A 21,321-nucleotide genomic window follows, 5' to 3' on the forward strand; every position below is an offset into this window, starting at 1 on the left:
TGTTTGCCTTGTCACAGTTCCAGACAGTAATTCTATCTTTGTTTATAGAACGACGGCTGCGCACGTCGCTTTCAAAAGAGCTTTTGTGTGTCCTTGGTAAATTGGGCCTGTATATTACAATCCTTTGTTGATCGGCCGCGTATAAATTCTTTGTGATTTAAGACCAACCTGGCGTTAATAGCTGTTAATCACTTTAGATTCTTGGCTAAAAGGTCAGTTGAAAAATTCAGTAATAACAATCTGATCCTTCACGCAATCGGCAAGCATGTAAAGAATGTTTTGGCCGCAATTTTATACTCACACTTACAAAACACTGAATAACTTTGAAACGCCATCTTCACTTAACGTCATGCGTGTGATTCGCGTGACGTATGGTTTCATTTCCTTACCCACGCAAACTAAATCACGCATAAAATCAAGAATTACTCGACTTTGTGACATTTAATCGGCTGTGGCCTCGTTCGTTCCGTTTAGCTATGTATCCCGTGAGGCCTTGTAAGTCACGCAAACCTCTGCATCACAATGAAATGTCCAGGTACTACTAAAGCAAACAGCTACATAGTGTGCCAAGCTAAACGGGTCAACGCACAATGATGATTTCAAAGTAGACACGATGTCATGTGATTATCACGAGCTGTGTGGGAGTGGTTTACCCTGGGTTCAGCTTTCACTTTCGAGTTCCTGATTTTCTTGTTGATTACAGACTGGTCTTAATCGTGTTGCTACTTTGCTGAATTCCCCCTGAATCTTTTCAAACGGTGAGTATACTATAGTTTACATTGCTATTCTGTGTTGCATGCCTTGTCAGATAAACTAAATTAATCGGAATTTGCATGCAGAACACAATCAAAATCCTTTATTGAACATGTTTTTGAACCAGACGCGCCCGGGAATAATTTACTTGATCTAAGAGCTCCTGATCGCGACTTATCATGAACATTGAATTTAAAGCACAGTTCACTTATAGCGAACAAAAGATTCCAAGTAGATCCCATCGGTAACTCGTGTGTAGCGCTTGCTGCGACCGAAAAGACTTCGAGAGAGGGACGAGACTGATCATGAGTGAAGGTATGTGATCGGAAATCGAATCCAGTGATCTCCGGTAGAGCGTTTTTCATTCTGTTTTTGTGATTTTAACACAAGCAAATTGATTCGCGAAGCAGTTAGAGGAAAAAATTAAGCCTTTAGTGCCTGTGAGTCTTCTCTTGTCGCAAGCTCGAGTTTACTTGAGTTCCAGTTTGTTAGCGACAGCATTCCTTAAACGTCTGGAGCCAGACTATATCAAAAGAGGATGGGAAGTATCGAAGAATTGGGGAAGTTCAGAGTAGTTTTGAATTGTAATGAAAGGTTTTTCCTTCTAGTTGCATTTTGCAAAAAGATTACCCTATGAGACAAAGATCCCCTTCTCATTCTTCTCGACGAGATGCACGCTATTAACGCTAAATCAAGTGGTTACGGGTAGAGGTTCCCTGTCGTTTCTCACACGCAGAGAGAGAAGAGAATCTCTGTCTCGCTGAGTACAAGGAGAGAGAAACGTACACTTGGTCTAGAATGTTCTAGAATTCGAAATTCAACACGGTCAGGGGCACCCAACGACCTTTTTCTCTCAAGTGCTTTTAAACGCTGTTTTAGACTCTCTGGAGTACTTTCAAAGCTCCGTAGGTTAATTTTAGGTTGCGCTAAAAAAAATTATCTGTTCGGTTATTCGAGGGGCACTTGAGTATTCTCGAATTTACTAGAGCTTTTTTGTCCATTCCCTGAAAACATTAGGTCTTATCGCCTTTCCGAAAATTATAGCTGACCTTTTTTTCGGTACCCTAACCGAAATTTTCAACAATCCGAAAACAACAGGCATTAAATTTCTCATGTCACGAAAGTTCGAGATGACAATTCTCTGCAGAAAATCAGAGGGGATTAAAAGCCAACCGAACAGATAATTTACCGAAACGATCCGTTGGGTGCCCCAGCACGGTTGACCTATTATGTACCACAGCTAAGTGCCAGCTACATTTTGCCTTTATTTGTATCCATGGACTCGAATTTTGCTGGTGTAAAGGGACCTCTTCCATTTATTGGAAAAGTCGCGATATTTTCTCAAGTTTTTGGAATTTTGTTGTAGGTTACGTCATCATTTTTTATGGTACACCTGTATCGCTTGCGCAATTCCGAGATCTTTTTCCTTCTAATTAATGCAGGCTAAACTTTAATTTTGAGAAATACCGTGACTTGAGAAGCAAAGAGTGTAATTTTACCCGTCACTTGCATTGTGAAACCCGAAACCAACCGAAAGCCGTGAATGAGACAGACAGCAATCTGTTTATAGAACAAGGGCCAAAATAGGTTACGTCTTCATTTTTTATGGTACGCTTATATCGCTTGCGCAATTCCGAGATCTTTTACCTTCTTGAATTAAAGCAGGCTAAACTTTAATTCTGAGAAATACCGTGACTTGAGAAACAAAAAGTGTAATTTTACCCGTCACTGGCATTGTGAAACCCGAAACCAACCGAAAGCCGTGAATGAGACAGACAGCAATCTGTTTCAGACAGCAATTCCATTGTTGTTTATTGAACAAGGGCCAAAATACAAAGAAATGCAAAGAGCTTTGTGGGTCCTAGATAAATTGTAATTGAGTCTGAAAATTAAACGCTGTGGCTGACTTGCGATTTATGCAGCTCTTCTGGATCGCTTTGCAGTTCTTAATCGACATATGGTAGTTTGAATTGGATGGGTTCCTTCAATTCCTTAAAATTTGAGAAAAATATCAGACTGCTGGCCATTTAGTGAGTTGAAAACCGCGACCGGCAGTCGACCCAAAAAAATCGTGTAGTGTCACAAACCATGGTCTCGCTCTCTGAGCCGAGCGTAAACTAAGCGTTAGACTTGCGATCTATGCAGCTCTTCTGGATCGCTTGGCAGTTCTTAATCGACATATGGTAGTTTGAATTGGATGGGTTCCTTCGATTCCTTATAATTTGAGAAAAATATCAGACTGCCGGTCATCTAGTGATTTTAAAACCTTGACCGGCTTACGGTCATTTAGCTACAGCGAAAATTAAAACATTTCTTTGTTGGTCGGGTGCGTAAAATCTTGTGAAATGCAAGACTGACATTGTATTAATGATTTGATGATGCTAACCCGGTGTTTTTAATCACTGCAGATTCCGGGGCTGACATTTCCTGAACTTTCTTACTATGTATTCTGCACAAGTAATATCCAAGAGTAATAATTATAACAACCTGTTCCTTCACGCAATCGGCCTTCATGTTAGGAATATTTTGACCGCATTTTTATGGCCACAATTCACTACTCTAAAGAATTCTTTGGCTCTGGCTTTGAAACGCTATCTTCGCCTGACACCATGCGGGTGATTCGCGTGACGTATGTTTTCACTTCATGACATCACGCAAACTAAATCACGCAAGCATTGTTTTTTGGACCCCGGATGGCGAGTTAAGGTCATGCAGAACTCGCGGTAAACGTATACAATATTTAAATCTAGAATTATTTCTAGACTCGGTGACATTTATTTGAGCCGTCTTTTCCCTTTAAGCTGTGTATCGCGTGAGACCTAGCTTGTTAAGTCACGCAAACCTCTGCATGTAACCAACCGCTAGCATGCCAAGATATCAAAGGCGCATCAAACGCCGAGCGAAACGTCCGAAACCTGTTCGAAATTTAGATCCTACTGGGGATAAAGTACTCACCAGCAAGCTTTTCAGACCTTTGTTAACTGGTCAACTCACATGAAGACTAACAATGATTTCAATATAGACTCAAAGACATGTTGGTTCAAGTAAGGTTACACCACACCTTGAGAGGTATTAAACAAAAAGAAAGGTTGCTACAAAATCTAATATTTTCCAAAAAATGCAGGTAAAATCTTAAAACGCGCGCGATTTATATTCAGAAAAAGAGGTTTTTGAATAAAAGTTAACAAAACAGTCAGGTGTCATAATCCTCATTGCGCGAAGCGGTTTCATCTGGGAGCTCTTAATTCTTACAGGGACCTCATTAACCTGGTTCCCAGGCTCTTCGCGGGAACAAGGTTGGCGGGGTTGACGAGGTTGTTTACAGGCGATTTCGCAGTTTTGGTTCTCGAATCACTTTGTTCTGCCATCCTATCCATCATTCCTTATTGTGCTCATGAAACGAGCTAAAAAAGGGGAGAAAAGTCCCTGGACCACGAGAAAAATCAAAGCGAGGACCTTTTAAACAAGAGGACAAAACCGGAATTTCTCGAAGGCAAGACCTTGCATACGGCTGGTGCGCCGACAATCCGAATTGACCAATCAGGATTCAGCAGGCGGGAAAAAACTTTACTGTCCTGACGGCAATGTATGTTAACAGGAAAGGCATTGAAATCAGACAACTTTTCTCACTGGAGATGGCATTAAATATTCACGAAAAGGAATTTACAATCCCAAAAACCATATTAGATGATAAAAAGTAAAATGTACGAAACACTTTGTGTCACCAAGCTTCTAATTTGGCGCCAAAAATGGGTCGCGGGCGTCCGGCATGGCAACTCGCTCGTTGTACGTCGGGTGTCGCCAGGTAGGATAATAGTTGTGTTGTTTTGAACGAAATATGCAGTTCCTCGTCAAATTAAACCCAGAATTCTCAGGTTAACTAATAGAAGAGGCCAAAGCAACTTGAGCATTGTCTTTAGTTTGTTAGCTGCGAAGAAAAAGCGTATTATCGTGTCGTTTCGGTAGGACAGCTGAGTTTTGCCTGCCGCTCGCACTGCGGGCGCAGCCGCCGTATGCAAGGGAAGGAAACTTTGTCCAACAGTGTCAAGGATTGCGCGTGCTCGTACCCGTACTCTTACCCCACTTATTTCTCTTGGTCCATTTCTCACAAGCAGGGAAGGAAGACTGCTCTAAATAGATGCACGCTGAAGACGCTAAAGTTCAACTAGGACAACGGAATTCCCGCGAAAATTATTTCACTCGCTCTGAACGCTAGGGGGTGCCATGATTTCATTGGCTGGCGACATATTCTGTTGACATGCATTCGAGTAAAGGCGTGATATGTTTACAACTCTTCAAACGGCGAAAACTTGCAATAGTTTGTCGCGAGAATACCATCTCTTTAAGTGAATTAGGTTATGTACCATAGACCTCTGTAATTGCTGGTTTTCAGTGTCACGTAATTCAAAATAGATCAAAATCAAAATCAAAACCGGTCACTAGATAAAGTCCAGAATCTGGGAAATGAAAGAAGGTAAATATGCAAAGACTCTCGCCAAAATTCTGGTCACAGCAATTTTTCTTATGCTAGATATGCAGAGAAATTTTTTACCCAAATTTATAGAGATTTGAATGGAGATGCCATGCTGGTGCCCATCCGTATGGGCACCAACATGACGGCCGGAAACCAACAGAAACATCTGTCACTGAGATTTGCTACAAAAGCGTGAATTTATCCCTCGAGGAACTCTAAAACATTAAAATAATACTTTTTCTAAGACATGAACTGTTCATAAAGCCAAGTTCCCCGAAATAAGTCACTTTTTTAACCATCCTGACAGCTCTCCAGGCCGTCATGTAAATGCCGCGTGACGCAAAAGCTTAGAAATTCAAGCGTAGTGTATCTCAAAACCAAGAACCCATTCGGAACGAAAATTTGCATGAGTATTAGTTTTCAGCTGCTCTTATACATCATTTAAGTAAAATCTCAGGAAGATCAATAGTTTTGAAGTTCGAATTTTGGTGACGTCGTGTGAAAACCAGTTATTAGCTAATGGGCGGTTTGTTTTTACATTACAGACCACGTGATATTCTTTGGAGAATTGTTCTTTTATCCATCTAAAAATTAATCATTCATATACACGCGACTATGTGAAAATCTAAAAGAAAGAATTCTCGAGAGTTGAAATGGGGCAACAAACCGTCCAAGCTGAAATGGTCTGTCGGCCGATTTTCACGAAATCTGGCAGAAAAAGTATCGAGGAACAAAAGTGTGTCGGGGATTTTTTGTATCATCGAGGGATATTTTTCTCGTGACTGCCGCGAACGCAACAGGGTCGGCAAGTTATTCGATATTATAACTTTACTGGTCTAAAAAGATAACCAATAAAAATACAGAAATACCCTAACATTCTTTGAGAGACTGATGCTGATTAACACCGCTTGCGTACCCGATTAATTCGGCCGAATACTTTTTTGATTGACGGGCTTCTAGCCAATCAAATTGCACTATTGTTCCCCGTTCGTGGGTGAGCGGAGTTCGGTAAAATGTTTAGGATTAACTGCAGGCGATTCCTTTTCTCGCTCACCCCCTCTCAAGTTCGCCCACTTTTTTGCTCACACCAGTCTCGCTTGTTCGATCTCTCCGCCTGAAAAAAGGAAAGGAAACAGCTGTTGCTCAGGCTTTTTTTCCGCTTCAAACCTTCTTTCTTCTCAAGAAAGGGGCGACCAAATTAGCGGATACTTTTTTCCGAATGCTACAGTTCATAACCTTTCTATTGATATATAGTTTGCTAAAAGCAACGCGGGTGCGATTTTTTTTTTTTGAAGGACACCCGCCCATGTATCCTGTGTAACCTTAACACGAGCTGTGTGGGAGAGGTCAAGCTTTTACTTTCGAGTTCCTGATTTCGAATTCCTTGTTGTTTGCAGACGGTCTTTATCCTGTTGCTACTTTGATGAATTCCTCCTGAATCTTTCCAAACGGTGAGTATACTATAGTTTACATTGCTATTTTGTGTTACATGTCTTGTCAGATAAACTCAATTTAACGGAATTTGCATGCAGAACACAATCAGAATCCTTTATTGAACGTGTTTTTGAACCAGACGTGCCCACGTATAATTTATTTCATAAAAATCGTGCACCTGATCACTGGCTGTCACTAATATTGAATTCAAAGTGCAGTTCACATAACGCTGGTTTTCACAAGCGACGGAGTCGGAGCCGGATTCATTAGACCGCTTAATGACTTAGTATAAATCAAAAATCAGAGGCCCCGTTTAAACGTCGAACTTAACATGTGCCGAACCTAAATTATACCAATTTGGGTCGACCTAAACAAATAAGTTCGGCAGTTGATTCAAACGTCGAACCTGATTTAGTCGAATTGCAAAAATAAAAGAGACACTATTGCAAACGGTGGTCATTGCTGAGCAAAAGGGCAGAAAAAATTCGGGAAAGACAAATTGTGGAAATGAAGAGCTTGCTTTTCTTGCAAGTGCAATCAACATGATCAAAGAGTCGAACTCCAGATGCAGTTAGCTTTAAACAACCGAAGACGATTTTTGAATTTGGTTTGCCTTTTGTTATTGCTTATTCCCAAAAGAGCATCACAGTTCCTCGTCCAGTTCGTTCCTGTCGTCGGTTTCTTCAAGATTAATTTATTTTGTCATTTTCTTTCAAAAACATGACTTGCAATACGCCACCGAACTGCCTGCTTTCCAACCTGCTACACTCTCATCGTTTTCAAATACGGAACGCCGCATACAGAAGTGGTTTATACACATCAAGCAAGTTTATTTCGTGCTCTTGAAGCAAGAGGAACACATATCTTCCCGCTCTTCCCTCCATTTTGTTCCAAAAGATCAGAATAAGCTGTGTACGCATGACAAAAATAGGAAACGTACAGAACTGTGGGAAAAATTAATTTATTTAATGTATTTGTAATGTATTCATTAGGTTCGGTACATGAAAAGTTCGGCGTTTGAATCAAAGTCGCTCTGTAGTCGAACTGACCGACTGGCCATGTCAAACTTAATTCTCGGGTCGATCCAAATGATATCTGTCGAACAGGGTGTCTGTCGAACTTAATTGATTCAAACGTCGATATCGTCATGTACTTAATTGGGGCTATTAGGTTCGGCTCATAAAAAGTTCGACGTTTGAACCGGGCCTTAAGCGGAGTCACAAGCTCGACGGAATCGGAGTCTGAAGAATCAGAACGGCGTTTCCAGTACTTTCGATTCCATTTACGACTCCGTCGCTACCAGTGAAGACTAGGTTGTCGGAGTCAGAAGCAGAAGCGGTAGAACCAAGCGATCACAATACCAACAAGAGACTATGATATCTTGTAGCAATCATTTTCCGCTTCTGCTTCCGACTCCGACAATCTAGTTCTCACTAGATCATAAGCGACGGAGTCTTAAGCGGAATGGGTGTTCTGCTTCTGATTCTGTTGGTTTGATTTTCACTAGATCATATCGCTCTACGCTTCTGATTACCACTCCAACTACGACTCCGACGCTGGTAAAAACCAGCCTTTATAGCGAAAAATCCGATATCCAATTAAATTCTATCGATAACTGTTTCCGTTTTCCGAAAACACTCGCCCTTAAGTGAAGAAATCTCCGCAGTCAAGAGATTATGCACCTCATTTTCTCTTGCTGCAGTTGAGTCCTTGTTGCAGACTTATTCGAGTAACTGTTTTTATCAAAGGCTGGAGCATTGGATAATGTTATTCAAGAGTTTTCATTGGCTTGGTCATCATGAAATATTCAACAATTATACCATGCTCTAGAAATACGGTTAGCGTATGCGAAATTTTTGGGGGCGTTTTATTGTTTTATTTTTAATATAATTATTCCACTCGCTCTTGTTGGCTAATGTCACGCTACGTGCTCCTAAGGGAGCCAAAGTTGACAAGGCTTGACTATTTGCTAGCCTATTTGAAGCTAGACCGGTTTCCAGCAGACAACAGTTCTATCTACGTTTGTACAAATACGAAACTGCCAAACTGGGTGCAAACAAAATACAAGTATAAATCATCCGATGGCACGGGGTAACAAGATCTTCTTGTTTGGAATCTCATTTCATTTCTAAGCTTTATTTCCCGAAAATTTCTTTTCGCCCGACTAACTCCTGTATTCTCACGACATGGATGACCACCTTTTTAAGACAATTCAAGGAGAAATTAGATGTTGATGCATGTCGAACTGAAACTCATATAACTTAGCTAAATGTATTTCTGTTCCATACTTCGATATCAGTACAGTCAAACTTGTATTTGGCCGGACACTCTCGGGACCCTTGCTAGTGTCCCTATTTCCGTAAACAATGACAAGTATATGAGGTAAAGCGTTTTAAGTTTATAGCAACAGTATCTATATTCGAAAAAGAAGCGGCTTTTTAAAACATTTAACGATAAAAAAATTGCGACAAAACATTTCGTAAAAGCATATTAATTAAAAGTCTGTTGACGACGTTTCGACGTTTGGCTAACGTCATTATCAAGTCAAAGAGTAAATGATAAATGTTTAAATACTAAAAATACAATAGGTGATGGAATGTTCTTTCAAACAAAGAGTTTTGCGCGAATGGAATCAATCTGCGACTTGAGACTAGGATTGCGCTCCTTGATGAAAAGCATCACGTAGACAAGACAATCAAATTTTCCTTGGCACTTTTTTAGAATGCGGAATTGGCTTTCTTTGAGGAGGCTTTTATCCCCATGGGCTGTCGAAAAGTGTTTACCGATCGCAGAGGTTTTATGTTCAACAATACGTTGGTGGAGGTGTCGAGCTGTAAAACCGACATAATCTGAATCATACGATCACATGTAAAAGAGTAAACAAGGCATTGTTGATTTACGATTGGAGGCTTGATTTCTCTGGGCTTGAGGTCTTGTTCCAATTTTCTGCTGATAAATACGAGTTGTAGTGTAGTACCAATCTTGTGACTGAGATCACGCAATTTGTGAATATTTAATGCCATCTCCAGCGAGAAAAGTTGCCTGATTTCAATGCCTTTCCTGTTAACATACATACAATCCTGATTGGTCAATTTAAATTTCGTGCGCGCGCACCAGCCGTATGTAAGGCGGAGTCTCCGTCATAAAGAGGTTAAACTTGTATGAATTTGATCCCTAGGGCCAAGATTTAATGTCCGTTATCCGTTTTAGAGAGGGTCCGTGTTATGGAGGGTTTTTTTAGAGGAAATTTATGAGAATTTTGTAGGTACTATCCGTATTAGAGCGCAGGTGTCCGTATTAGAGAGTTGTCCGTAAGGGGAGGTTCCAGTATTGAAGCCACTGTTCAGCCCCCTTGTAATTAACCTGTCATTAATCTGTCAGCAGCATGTCGTAATCTCCGCGTGGATGCATATGAATGTGAATAGATCGTACAAGAAAATTACAGTTCGAGGGAAAATACGCAGTTTTCTCAAGCTTTTTGTAAATGGAGTAAAATGGAGCGGGTCGATCCCCATTGTCGACTTTTGTAAATACGTAATAAGTCGTTTACTTGTCGTGCTAAAAGAGCAAGGCCTTATGTGTCCCACGATGCGACAAGGGCTGATGATGCTAAAAGAGGGAAAACAGTAAACACGTTACGGGTAGCGGGTGCCTTGGAACGGCAGCATACAATCTTCGTCTACAGGCTCTGACTCCCCGTTCTCCCCTCGGCCACTTCACTCTCATTCAGTTCCTTTTTGGCCCTCCCAGCCGGAACTTGTGCACAAGCTAGTTTGATACAGGTTTCTAACAATAGAAATGACCATAATTGTCAAGTTTAAGCTGTCAGCGTCCTCTTAATAGAGGTTTGCGTTGAATGCAGGTATTTTTTACAATGGATGTGGGAAAAGGAAAAAAATGGGACCTGCACTGCTCTCCGTCTAATGGAGGGTGTCCGCTTAATACGAGTTTGACTGTATTTCCGTAGTTTACAGACTTAACATTAAGGAATATTACTGTATGGCTCTGTCTCGCAAGGACTGGCATGGGACCTCTCAACTTCACGAATGTGATTGGCTACTCTTACATGTAGTTTACAGACTTTACATTAAAATAAGGAATATTTTATATGAGATATGGCTGTGTCTCGTAAGGACTGAGACCTAGCAACTTTACGAATGGGATTGTCTACTCTTACATGTAGTTTACAGACTTTACATTGAAATAAGGAATATTTTACATGAGATATGGCCGTGTCTCGTAAGGACTGAGACCTAGCAACTTTACGAATGTGATTGGCTACTCTTACATGTAGTTTACAGACTTTACATTAAAATAAGGAATATTTTACATGAGATATGGCTGTGTCTCGCAAGGACTGAGACCTATAGCTAGCAACTTTACGAATGTCATTGTCTACTCTTACATGTAGTTTACAGACTTAACATTAAAATAAGGAATATTTTACATGAGATATGGCTGTGTCTCGCAAGAACTGAGACCTATAGCTAGCAACTTTATGAATGTGATTGGCTACTCTTACATGTAGTTTACAGACTTTACATTAAAATAAGGAATATTTTATATGAGATATGGCTGTGTCTCGCAAGGAGGGAGACCTAGCAACTTTACGAATGTGATTGGCTACTCTTGCATGTAGTTTACAGACTTTACATTAATGCTAGGAATGGGTTAAGGCGGGACTTACAGCGTTTATAAGGCCAATAGGTCAGTAGTCTCTAACAGAACAAATGGCAGAGAAATTTCCCACAACAAATTTACCATACATCTTTAAGTAAAACAAAGCTCTCATGTAATCTATCGCGTGATTTCCATACTGCCCCCCCGCCCCCACTTAGTTATTGCATGATAAATATAAAATTCCACAATATTTCAAAAAAAAAAGCATAACGAAATGAAATTTAGCTCTTTTTCTGGGATTATTGATGGCAAAGATCCTCTATCACCTTTTGAGGTATATAAAACATACAATACAACGCAGTTTTCTAATTTTAATGCAAAAGGTGTCTTCAAAACGTAAACGGAGGAGATTTAATACTACATTTTAGTTTTGGGGCTAGTTTTGAGAGTCAAACTTAGGGCAAGGGTAACGCTAGGATTATTATTCCCTAAGCCTAACACTAAGCTATGCATTAGGGTAGACCTAAACCTAACCCTAACGTTTAGGGTTAGGGTTCGGGTTTAGGGTTAGGGTTAGGGTTGGGGTTAGGGTTGGGATTAGGGTTAGGGTTAGGGTTAGGGTTAGGGTTAGGGTTAGGTCTAGTACATCAGTTGAGGGAAGGACTGGACGTTTATTTCACTAATTAGCAATGAAAAGTGTTTGTGTTAAGTACGAGAAAGGCACTAAAGGTTAGTCACGTCACTTAAGGGAGCCAAATACTTGTTTCTTCACTTGGAGAAGAAAACAATACAATTTTTTTATGAACACATTAGCAAGAAAAACAGGCAAAAGACGCTGAGTGCCAGAACAGGGTGACAAATGTTTATTTCACTAATAAAGTGATAAATATTTTATCACTTAAACTAAAAAGTTGTACCCTTAATGCTTTGACATTGCTGAGCAATATCAATAAAGTTTTTGCTCTATTGGTAGGTCACGTGACTAGTTATTAACTAAAATTTTTGTGCCCAGTTTGAGCGTAAAAAACAAGACATAATAAGTAAAACTATGAATTTTCCAACTTGCGATTGCACAATCTTCTTGCAACGTGTTTTGAATTCTGCGCGTTTCGCATAAAATCTGTCCAATGAGAGGAAATAGGTCACGTGACAATGTTAACGTGTTCATAAAGTCTATTAAAAATGGATTAGGGAAATTTGTCATGTCGTCAACAATAGTGTTGCCTAAACATGTCAACATCAAATTGGCGTTAAAGCTCTTTTGCAAACTAGCTTATTTATAAAAATGTGTTTTGTGACGTCATAACCACAAAAGGTGTCATGTGACCCTGGAACTAATTTTTGTGCGCCTGCTATGTTGAAATATAAGCTATTCTGTCCAAATTATCTAGCGCAGTAGTTCTTTGTCTCGATAAAATGGGCTTTTGAAAACATTCACGTTCTCTGCTGGGGATATTGGAGGGGCCTCAACCACCAATCGTGAGAGTTCCTCTACATTTGTGGAAAATTATCTCCCAGATAGATGATTCAGAACAAGAAATTGAACTCTTGAACTGATTTGTGGTCACTGGTTTGGCCCAATGAACCTTAGAAACTCGCATTTAAAGATCGAAAGGGTTAACCAAATAAGGCAGTACAAGTGATGATCTGGATTTCCAAGTCCAGTCCACATTCTGAAGTCCTAGAATTACCATAGTCCAGTGGCGTTAATTGTAATTATAAACTCGTCTACCTTGGCATAAAATTTGTTCGGTTTTTCTCGTCTTTTCGATGTCTTCTTCATCAGCAGAAAACCCTTCTTCGGCTATTTTTAACTCTGAAAATCCTACGGAATCTCGAAGTTAAGGATTTTGCTACGTCCAAATCTACCGCGCCAGCTGAGTTCGTCTAGAAACTATTTTGCTTTGTTTTTGTTGATAATCTCTATCCTGATGAAATCTTTTAGCCAGCGCAATTGAAGACATTATGCCTTTCCTCAAATATGCTATACTCTTGACTTTAATTGTTCTGGTTCATGGCTAACAACAGCCTTTATTGTCAGCTAGATCAGTACAATATGTACGGCAGCCATTGTTGTCAGATACATCTTGCAATGCCTTATGGGTAACTATACCGTGGCGACACGGAATGCACCTTCCCGCCAAATCAACACATTTTATAAGTCTAAAAGCAGCTCAAAACATTCACACTTTCGTAGGCACGGTGCCTACTGCTTGCCATGTAACTCCCCGAAATACCTTTTTTGTGCCCTTGAAGTGACCTGCTTTTAGACTTGGTCTGTTTTGGCCTAACACAGTCGCAAACCAAGTTTCGATCTGTTGGCGCTTAAGAGCACCCTTGGAATCGCCAACTGCCGCAAACATTCAGTTCTTCGAATGCTGCATGTCAACTTACCGATCGCCAGACTTAAATGATGTCCTCTGACCACCAAAACAGCTATTTACAAGACATTCTGCCACTTACACATTAGTAAACTTTCGGTACGAGAAACGAACTTCTTTAATCGAAATATCAACATCGAGGCTACTGCGTCATATGACTATTTCTCAGGCCCAGACTGCTGGCTCTTAATTAATTAAGGTGGGACTTAAAAACCTAAAAACACACCATGTTTCAAAAATTTTCTCGTGGCTAAGAGTTAACTCCAAACCATGGCAAAGTATACATTTTTAAAAAGCTCAAAGAGCAAAGATTCTGAAAAAAATATTTGTGTACCCTGTAACTGTATTGTAACCTGACACCGGCTGATTAAATCTACCACCTGCTTGGGAATGCCAGGGCTTACTTGAAAAAAGATAACTACTACAAGAACTGGTCAAAAGGAATAATTTTTACATTTTACAAAAGAAGACAAACAGCTTGCTGGGATAAGCACAGAGATTTTTGAAAAGTGAAAAACACGTGAAATGATGACAAGTTAAATCTGATACAGAAAATCTAGCATACGTTTATATACATAACTTCGACAGAATAATGCACTGGATGGAAAAGTTCTATGCTTATCCCACAGAACGTACTCAGAACAACAAATCCTGAAAATTTTAGCTCAATTGAATAAATCCTTCTCAAGATGTCTTTTCTCGAAGGCGAAAATAACTCGTTTTTAAAAAAAGAGCTTTAAACTTACAGTAACAGTACTTGTCAAAATAAAACTTCAATACCTTAAGATACGAGTTCCGTGAAAAACAAAAACTTCGAATTTCTTTCAGAATTTTAGGTTAAGTCCCCCCTTAAGGAATATTATTATATGGCTGTGTCTCGCAAGGACTGAGAACTGCCAACTTCACGAATATTAGAATGGCTACTCTTGCATGGTACAGAGACTTACGGGACTAAAACAACAAAAATCCACTGAGGTCGAGCCTAGAACAAACTAGTTCTTTAGTTTTAGTTTTCTATGCCTCGGCGCCAAGTTAGAATTTCTCGGCATATTGTACCAATTGCTGTTTCTCAATTAACAAAAGCGAAGAAAAACTGGAAAAGCAAAAATTAGAGTAGTTAAAACCTTCAGCTAGCAACCGTTCACAAAAAGGTTCTAATTGGCTAATAACACAGTTTTGTTTCCTACGAAGGGCTGAAGACAAACAAAAGGTGATACAAGCTAAAAATGGCCGCTGCTGCAATAGAATTCACGGAAGAGCAATTGAACTACTACAGGATTTGTTACGTTGTCACTGATATAATAACTGAGGGTCTCCGATCAATTTTCAAGCAAGAATGGGATAATCGCTATAGGACGACGTTTGGAGAATGGAAAGATGAGCCTAAAAATGGAATGGCCTTCAAAAACGGGGAGTCTCCAGGAAACCAGAGAAAAAATGCCAAACTCCTAGCTACCATGATTAACGGAGACAGAGCAGAATGGGATTGTACCATGCTTTTTTACGCCATTCTTTACTCCGATTGTGTCGGCCACCGTCTCAATCCAGTGGTCAAATCAAACGTAGACGGTCTCAGAAAGTTTAGGAATGAAGAGTTTGCTCACATGGCTAAAGGTCACCTCTCGGATCCAGACTTTCAAATTGCCATTGGTAAAGTTGATGCTGCATTTCAAGGGCTTGGTCTCTCCATCTTGCAAATTCAAGACATCAGAAATCAAAGAAGTTTTCCAACAGAGGAGCTAAGAAGGGTCTTGAGAAAGGTTGATGAGTTGAGACAGGAACTTCAAGAAAAGGAAAAGAAGCTTCAAGAAAAAGGAAAGGAATTACAAGAAAAAGGATACGCACTTGAAGAAAAAGCAAAGAAACTTCAAGAAAAAGAAGAAGAACGACAGGTCCTTGAAGATCAGTTACTCAAAGAAATTTCCTCCTTTTGCATTCTTCCTGCTAAACCTTCACACGACGTCGCAAGTCGCGATTCTGAGGTGGCTGAAATTATGCAACAGCTCAAACAGCTCAAAAGCAGTAATGAAAACAAATTAAGTGTTCTGTACCTCTCCGGGAATCCTGGAAGTGGAAAATCTCAACTGGCCGGCCTTGTAGCCGAGCGATTCTTTGACGAAGGTAAAGAAATTCCGTGTACTACTTCATTTGTAATGACATTGAATGCTGAAAGCCTAGATACCCTTCTGGAATCGTACGTCTCTTTCGCTCGACGACTCAAGTGCCCAGAATATGCAGTTACAAACACCCTTAACTCCAAGGATCGTAGGGCAGAAGAGAAGATCACTAATCTGAAGACCTTAATTAGCACAAAAATCGAGCTTTACACGTCCTGGCTACTGGTGGTCGACAACGTCACTAGCATATCACGTGTGCATGCTCATTTACCGGAGTCTGGAAATGAGCAGTGGTTAAGGGGCCAATTGTTAATCACAACACAGGACACTGCGTCTATCCCTTTGACGAATTCTTTCATCGAACACATCTCAGTTAGCAAAGGTATGAAGCCTCGCGACGCCAGTCGTTTATTAACAAAGCTTTCTGGTATAGATGACAGCGAGAAGGGAAAAGAAGTTGCGCAAGTACTGGACTACCAGCCTCTTGCCTTGGCAAGCGCCGCCACCTATGTCAGACAGGTTCGGCAGAACAAGGCAACGTCATATTTTGGCTGGAACGACTACCTGGAGAAGCTTAACAAGGGCCACCGAGGTACTACTGAAACAATCCTTGCTACGACTAATCCAAGCTATACAAACACCATGAGCAAAGCAACAAGACTGGCTGTTGAAAAGGCAATGACGTCCGACAAAGTGATACATCACACGTTCAGTCTCCTCTCGGTGTGTGCAACAACACCATTAAGTCTAGACATCGTGATCAGATACATTCTCAATGTTGATGAGGAAATTAAAGATAAAGAAATGATTGCTATGACAATTCAAAGATGCTCGCTGCTATTATTTGGGGAGGATGAGGAAGGTGGTGCCTACATTCGAGTACATCAGATAGTGAGTGATGTCATAGATTCTTTGATTAGAGGCTTCCCAAAGACTCAACAACTTCAAACTGTAGATGTCGCCGTTATATCATTCATCCAGTTCGTAGAAGACGATCTATCGATAAGGTGGTTCGACCGAGATTCTTTTAAATTCAGCAAGGACCTTGTCCCTCATTTAAGAACCTTGATTTCAAAAACTGAACATTTGTTTCGTGAACGAGATATTTCTCAAAACCCCAAAAGCAGTAAAAGAAATGTTCAGAATTATCTGTCTTCATTTACAAAACTTGGAAAAATGTGCCTCACTCATTATGTATTCGACGCAGCAATAAAGTACTTTAGCCTGGTACTACGATTCGCTCAGCATGTTGATGAATATAATCACATATATGTCGCAACGTCCTACAATAACCTGGCTTTAGTACAACACACCCTGGGTGACCTGGAGAAGGCAAAAGAGTATCATGAACGTGCACTTGCCATTAGTCTGGGAAAGCTTGGTCCTGATCATCTAGATGTCGCAACGTCCTACAGTAACCTGGGGGAAGTACAGCACACCCTGGGTGACCTGGAGAAGGCAAAAGAGTATCATGAACGTGCACTTGCCATTAGTCTGGAAAAGCTTGGTCCTGATCATCTAGATGTCGCAACGTCCTACAATAACCTGGCTTCAGTACACCGCACCCTGGGTGACCTGGAGAAGGCAAAAGAGTATCATGAACGTGCACTTGCCATTAAACTGGAAAAGTTTGCTCCTGATCATCTAGATGTCGCAAGGTCCTACAATAACCTGGCTTTAGTACAACACACCCTGGGTGACCTGGAGAAGGCAAAAGAGTATGATGAACGTGCACTTGCCATTAGTCTGGAAAAGCTTGGTCCTGATCATCTAGATGTCGCAACGTCCTACAATAACCTGGCTTCAGTACACCGCACCCTGGGTGACCTGGAGAAGGCAAAAGAGTATCATGAACGTGCACTTGCCATTAGTCTGGAAAAGCTTGGTCCTGATCATCTAGATGTCGCAACGTCCTACAATAACCTGGGGGAAGTACACCGCACCCTGGGTGACCTGGAGAAGGCAAAAGAGTATCATGAACGTGCACTTGCCATTAGTCTGGAAAAGCTTGGTCCTGATCATCTAGATGTCGCAACGTCCTACAATAACCTGGCTTTAGTACAACACACCCTGGGTGACCTGGAGAAGGCAAAAGAGTATCATGAACGTGCACTTGCCATTAAACTGGAAAAGCTTGGTCCTGATCATATAGATGTCGCAAGGTCCTACAATAACCTGGCTTCAGTACAACACACCCTGGGTGAGCTGGAGAAGGCAAAAGAGTATCATGAACGTGCACTTGCCATTAGTCTTGAAAAGCTTGGTCCTGATCATCTAGATGTCGCAACGTCCTACAATAACCTGGCTTCAGTACACCGCACCCTGGGTGACCTGGAGAAGGCAAAAGAGTATCATGAACGTGCACTTGCCATTAGTCTGGAAAAGTTTGGTCCTGATCATCTAGATGTCGCAACGTCCTACAATAACCTGGGGGAAGTACACCGCACCCTGGGTGACCTGGAGAAGGCAAAAGAGTATCATGAACGTGCACTTGCCATTAGTCTGGAAAAGGTTGGTCCTGATCATCTAGATGTCGCAACGTCCTACAATAACCTGGCTTTAGTACAACACACCCTGGGTGACCTGGAGAAGGCAAAAGAGTATCATGAACGTGCACTTGCCATTAGTCTGGAAAAGCTTGGTCCTGATCATATAGATGTCGCAAGGTCCTACAATAACCTGGCTTTAGTACAGCACACCCTGGGTGACCTGGAGAAGGCAAAAGAGTATCATGAACGTGCACTTGCCATTGGTCTGGAAAAGCTTGGTCCTGATCATCTAGATGTCGCAACGTCCTACAATAACCTGGCTTCAGTACACCGCACCCTGGGTGACCTGGAGAAGGCAAAAGAGTATCATGAACGTGCACTTGCCATTGGTCTGGAAAAGCTCGGTCCTGATCATCTAGATGTCGCAACGTCCTACAATAACCTGGGGGAAGTACACCGCACCCTGGGTGACCTGGAGAAGGCAAAAGAGTATCATGAACGTGCACTTGCCATTAGTCTGGAAAAGCTTGGTCCTGATCATCTAGATGTCGCAACGTCCTACAATAACCTGGCTTTAGTACAACACACCCTGGGTGACCTGGAGAAGGCAAAAGAGTATCATGAACGTGCACTTGCCATTAGTCTTGAAAAGCTTGGTCCTGATCATCTAGATGTCGCAAGGTCCTACAATAACCTGGCTTCAGTACAGCACACCCTGGGTGACCTGGAGAAGGCAAAAGAGTATCATGAACGTGCACTTGCCATTAGTCTTGAAAAGCTTGGTCCTGATCATCTAGATGTCGCAAGGTCCTACAATAACCTGGGGGAAGTACACCGCACCCTGGGTGACCTGGAGAAGGCAAAAGAGTATCATGAACGTGCACTTGCCATTGGTCTGGAAAAGCTTGGTCCTGATCATCTAGATGTCGCAAGGTCCTACAATAACCTGGGGGAAGTACACCGCACCCTGGGTGACCTGGAGAAGGCAAAAGAGTATCATGAACGTGCACTTGCCATTAAACTGGAAAAGCTTGGTCCTGATCATCTAGATGTCGCAAGGTCCTACAATAACCTGGGGGAAGTACACCGCACCCTGGGTGACCTGGAGAAGGCAAAAGAGTATCATGAACGTTCACTTGCCATTAAACTGGAAAAGCTTGGTCCTGATCATCTAGATGTCGGAACGTCCTACAATAACCTGGGGGAAGTACACCGCACCCTGGGTGACCTGGAGAAGGCAAAAGAGTATGATGAACGTGCACTTGCCATTAGTCTGGAAAAGCTTGGTCCTGATCATCTAGATGTCGCAACGTCCTACAGTAACCTGGGGGAAGTACAGCACACCCTGGGTGACCTGGAGAAGGCAAAAGAGTATCATGAAGGTGCACTTGCCATTAGTCTGGAAAAGTTTGGTCCTGATCATCTAGATGTCGCAACGTCCTACAATAACCTGGGGGAAGTACAGCACACCCTGGGTGACCTGGAGAAGGCAAAAGAGTATCATGAAGGTGCACTTGCCATTAGTCTGGAAAAGGTTGGTCCTGATCATCTAGATGTCGCAACGTCCTACAATAACCTGGCTTCAGTACACCGCACCCTGGGTGACCTGGAGAAGGCAAAAGAGTATCATGAACGTGCACTTGCCCTTAAACTGGAAAAGCTTGGTCCTGATCATCTAGATGTCGCAACGTCCTACAATAACCTGGCTTTAGTACAACACACCCTGGGTGACCTGGAGAAGGCAAAAGAGTATCATGAACGTGCACTTGCCATTGGTCTGGAAAAGCTTGGTCCTGATCATCTAGATGTCGCAAGGTCCTACAATAACCTGGGGGAAGTACACCGCACCCTGGGTGACCTGGAGAAGGCAAAAGAGTATCATGAACGTGCACTTGCCATTGGTCTGGAAAAGCTCGGTCCTGATCATCTAGATGTCGCAACGTCCTACAATAACCTGGGGGAAGTACACCGCACCCTGGGTGACCTGGAGAAGGCAAAAGAGTATCATGAACGTGCACTTGCCATTAGTCTGGAAAAGCTTGGTCCTGATCATCTAGATGTCGCAACGTCCTACAATAACCTGGCTTTAGTACAACACACCCTGGGTGACCTGGAGAAGGCAAAAGAGTATCATGAACGTGCACTTGCCATTAGTCTTGAAAAGCTTGGTCCTGATCATCTAGATGTCGCAAGGTCCTACAATAACCTGGCTTCAGTACACCGCACCCTGGGTGAGCTGGAGAAGGCAAAAGAGTATCATGAACGTGGACTTGCCATTAAACTGGAAAAGCTTGGTCCTGATCATCTAGATGTCGCAACGTCCTACAATAACCTGGCTTTAGTACAACACACCCTGGGTGACCTGGAGAAGGCAAAAGAGTATCATGAACGTGCACTTGCCATTAGTCTTGAAAAGCTTGGTCCTGATCATATAGATGTCGCAAGGTCCTACAATAACCTGGGGGAAGTACAGCACACCCTGGGTGACCTGGAGAAGGCAAAAGAGTATCATGAACGTGCACTTGCCATTGGTCTGGAAAAGCTTGGTCCTGATTATCTACATGTCGCATGGTCCTACAATAACCTGGGGGAAGTACACCGCACCCTGGGTGACCTGGAGAAGGCAAAAGAGTATCATGAACGTGCACTTGCCATTGGTCTGGAAAAGCTTGGTCCTGATCATCTACATGTCGCATGGCCCTACAATAACCTGGGGGAAGTACACCGCACCCTGGGTGACCTGGAGAAGGCAAAAGAGTATCATGAACGTGCACTTGCCATTAGTCTGGAAAAGCTTGGTCCTGATCATCTACATGTCGCATGGTCCTACAATAACCTGGGGGAAGTACACCGCACCCTGGGTGACCTGGAGAAGGCAAAAGAGTATCATGAACGTGCACTTGCCATTAGTCTCGAAAATCTCGGTCCTGATCATCTAGATGTCGCAACGTCCTACAATAACGTGGGGGAAGTACACCGCACCCTGGGTGACCTGGAGAAGGCAAAAGAGTATCATGAACGTGCACTTGCCATTAAACTGGAAAAGCTTGGTC

At 41.9% G+C, this 21,321-nt stretch overlaps 2 protein-coding genes across 7 annotated transcripts in view; both read left to right on the plus strand.

The window, feature by feature from the left end:
• LOC145486656 (aspartyl aminopeptidase-like) overlaps nt 1-21,321 on the plus strand; it is a 108,725-nt gene that overhangs the window by 17,038 nt on the left and 70,366 nt on the right. The window lies entirely within an intron of this gene.
• The window catches only part of LOC145486649 (uncharacterized), a 22,471-nt gene continuing 1,425 nt past the window's right edge, over nt 276-21,321 (plus strand). Inside the window, exons 1-3 of one of the 2 annotated variants that reach the window (XM_081465350.1) lie at nt 276-758; nt 6,625-6,678; nt 14,854-21,321. The exon at nt 14,854-21,321 is cut by the window's right edge and continues 1,425 nt beyond it. In XM_081465350.1, coding sequence (XP_081321476.1) covers nt 14,889-21,321 — 6,433 coding nt within the window. In that variant the 5' untranslated portion in view covers nt 276-758; nt 6,625-6,678; nt 14,854-14,888. The remainder of the gene's footprint in view (nt 759-6,624; nt 6,679-14,853) is intronic. The other variant, XM_081465351.1, reaches the window with a different exon arrangement.

This window comes from Orbicella franksi, chromosome 5, assembly GCF_964199315.1.
Source record: "Orbicella franksi chromosome 5, jaOrbFran1.1, whole genome shotgun sequence".
Taxonomy (NCBI): Eukaryota; Metazoa; Cnidaria; class Anthozoa; order Scleractinia; family Merulinidae; genus Orbicella; species Orbicella franksi.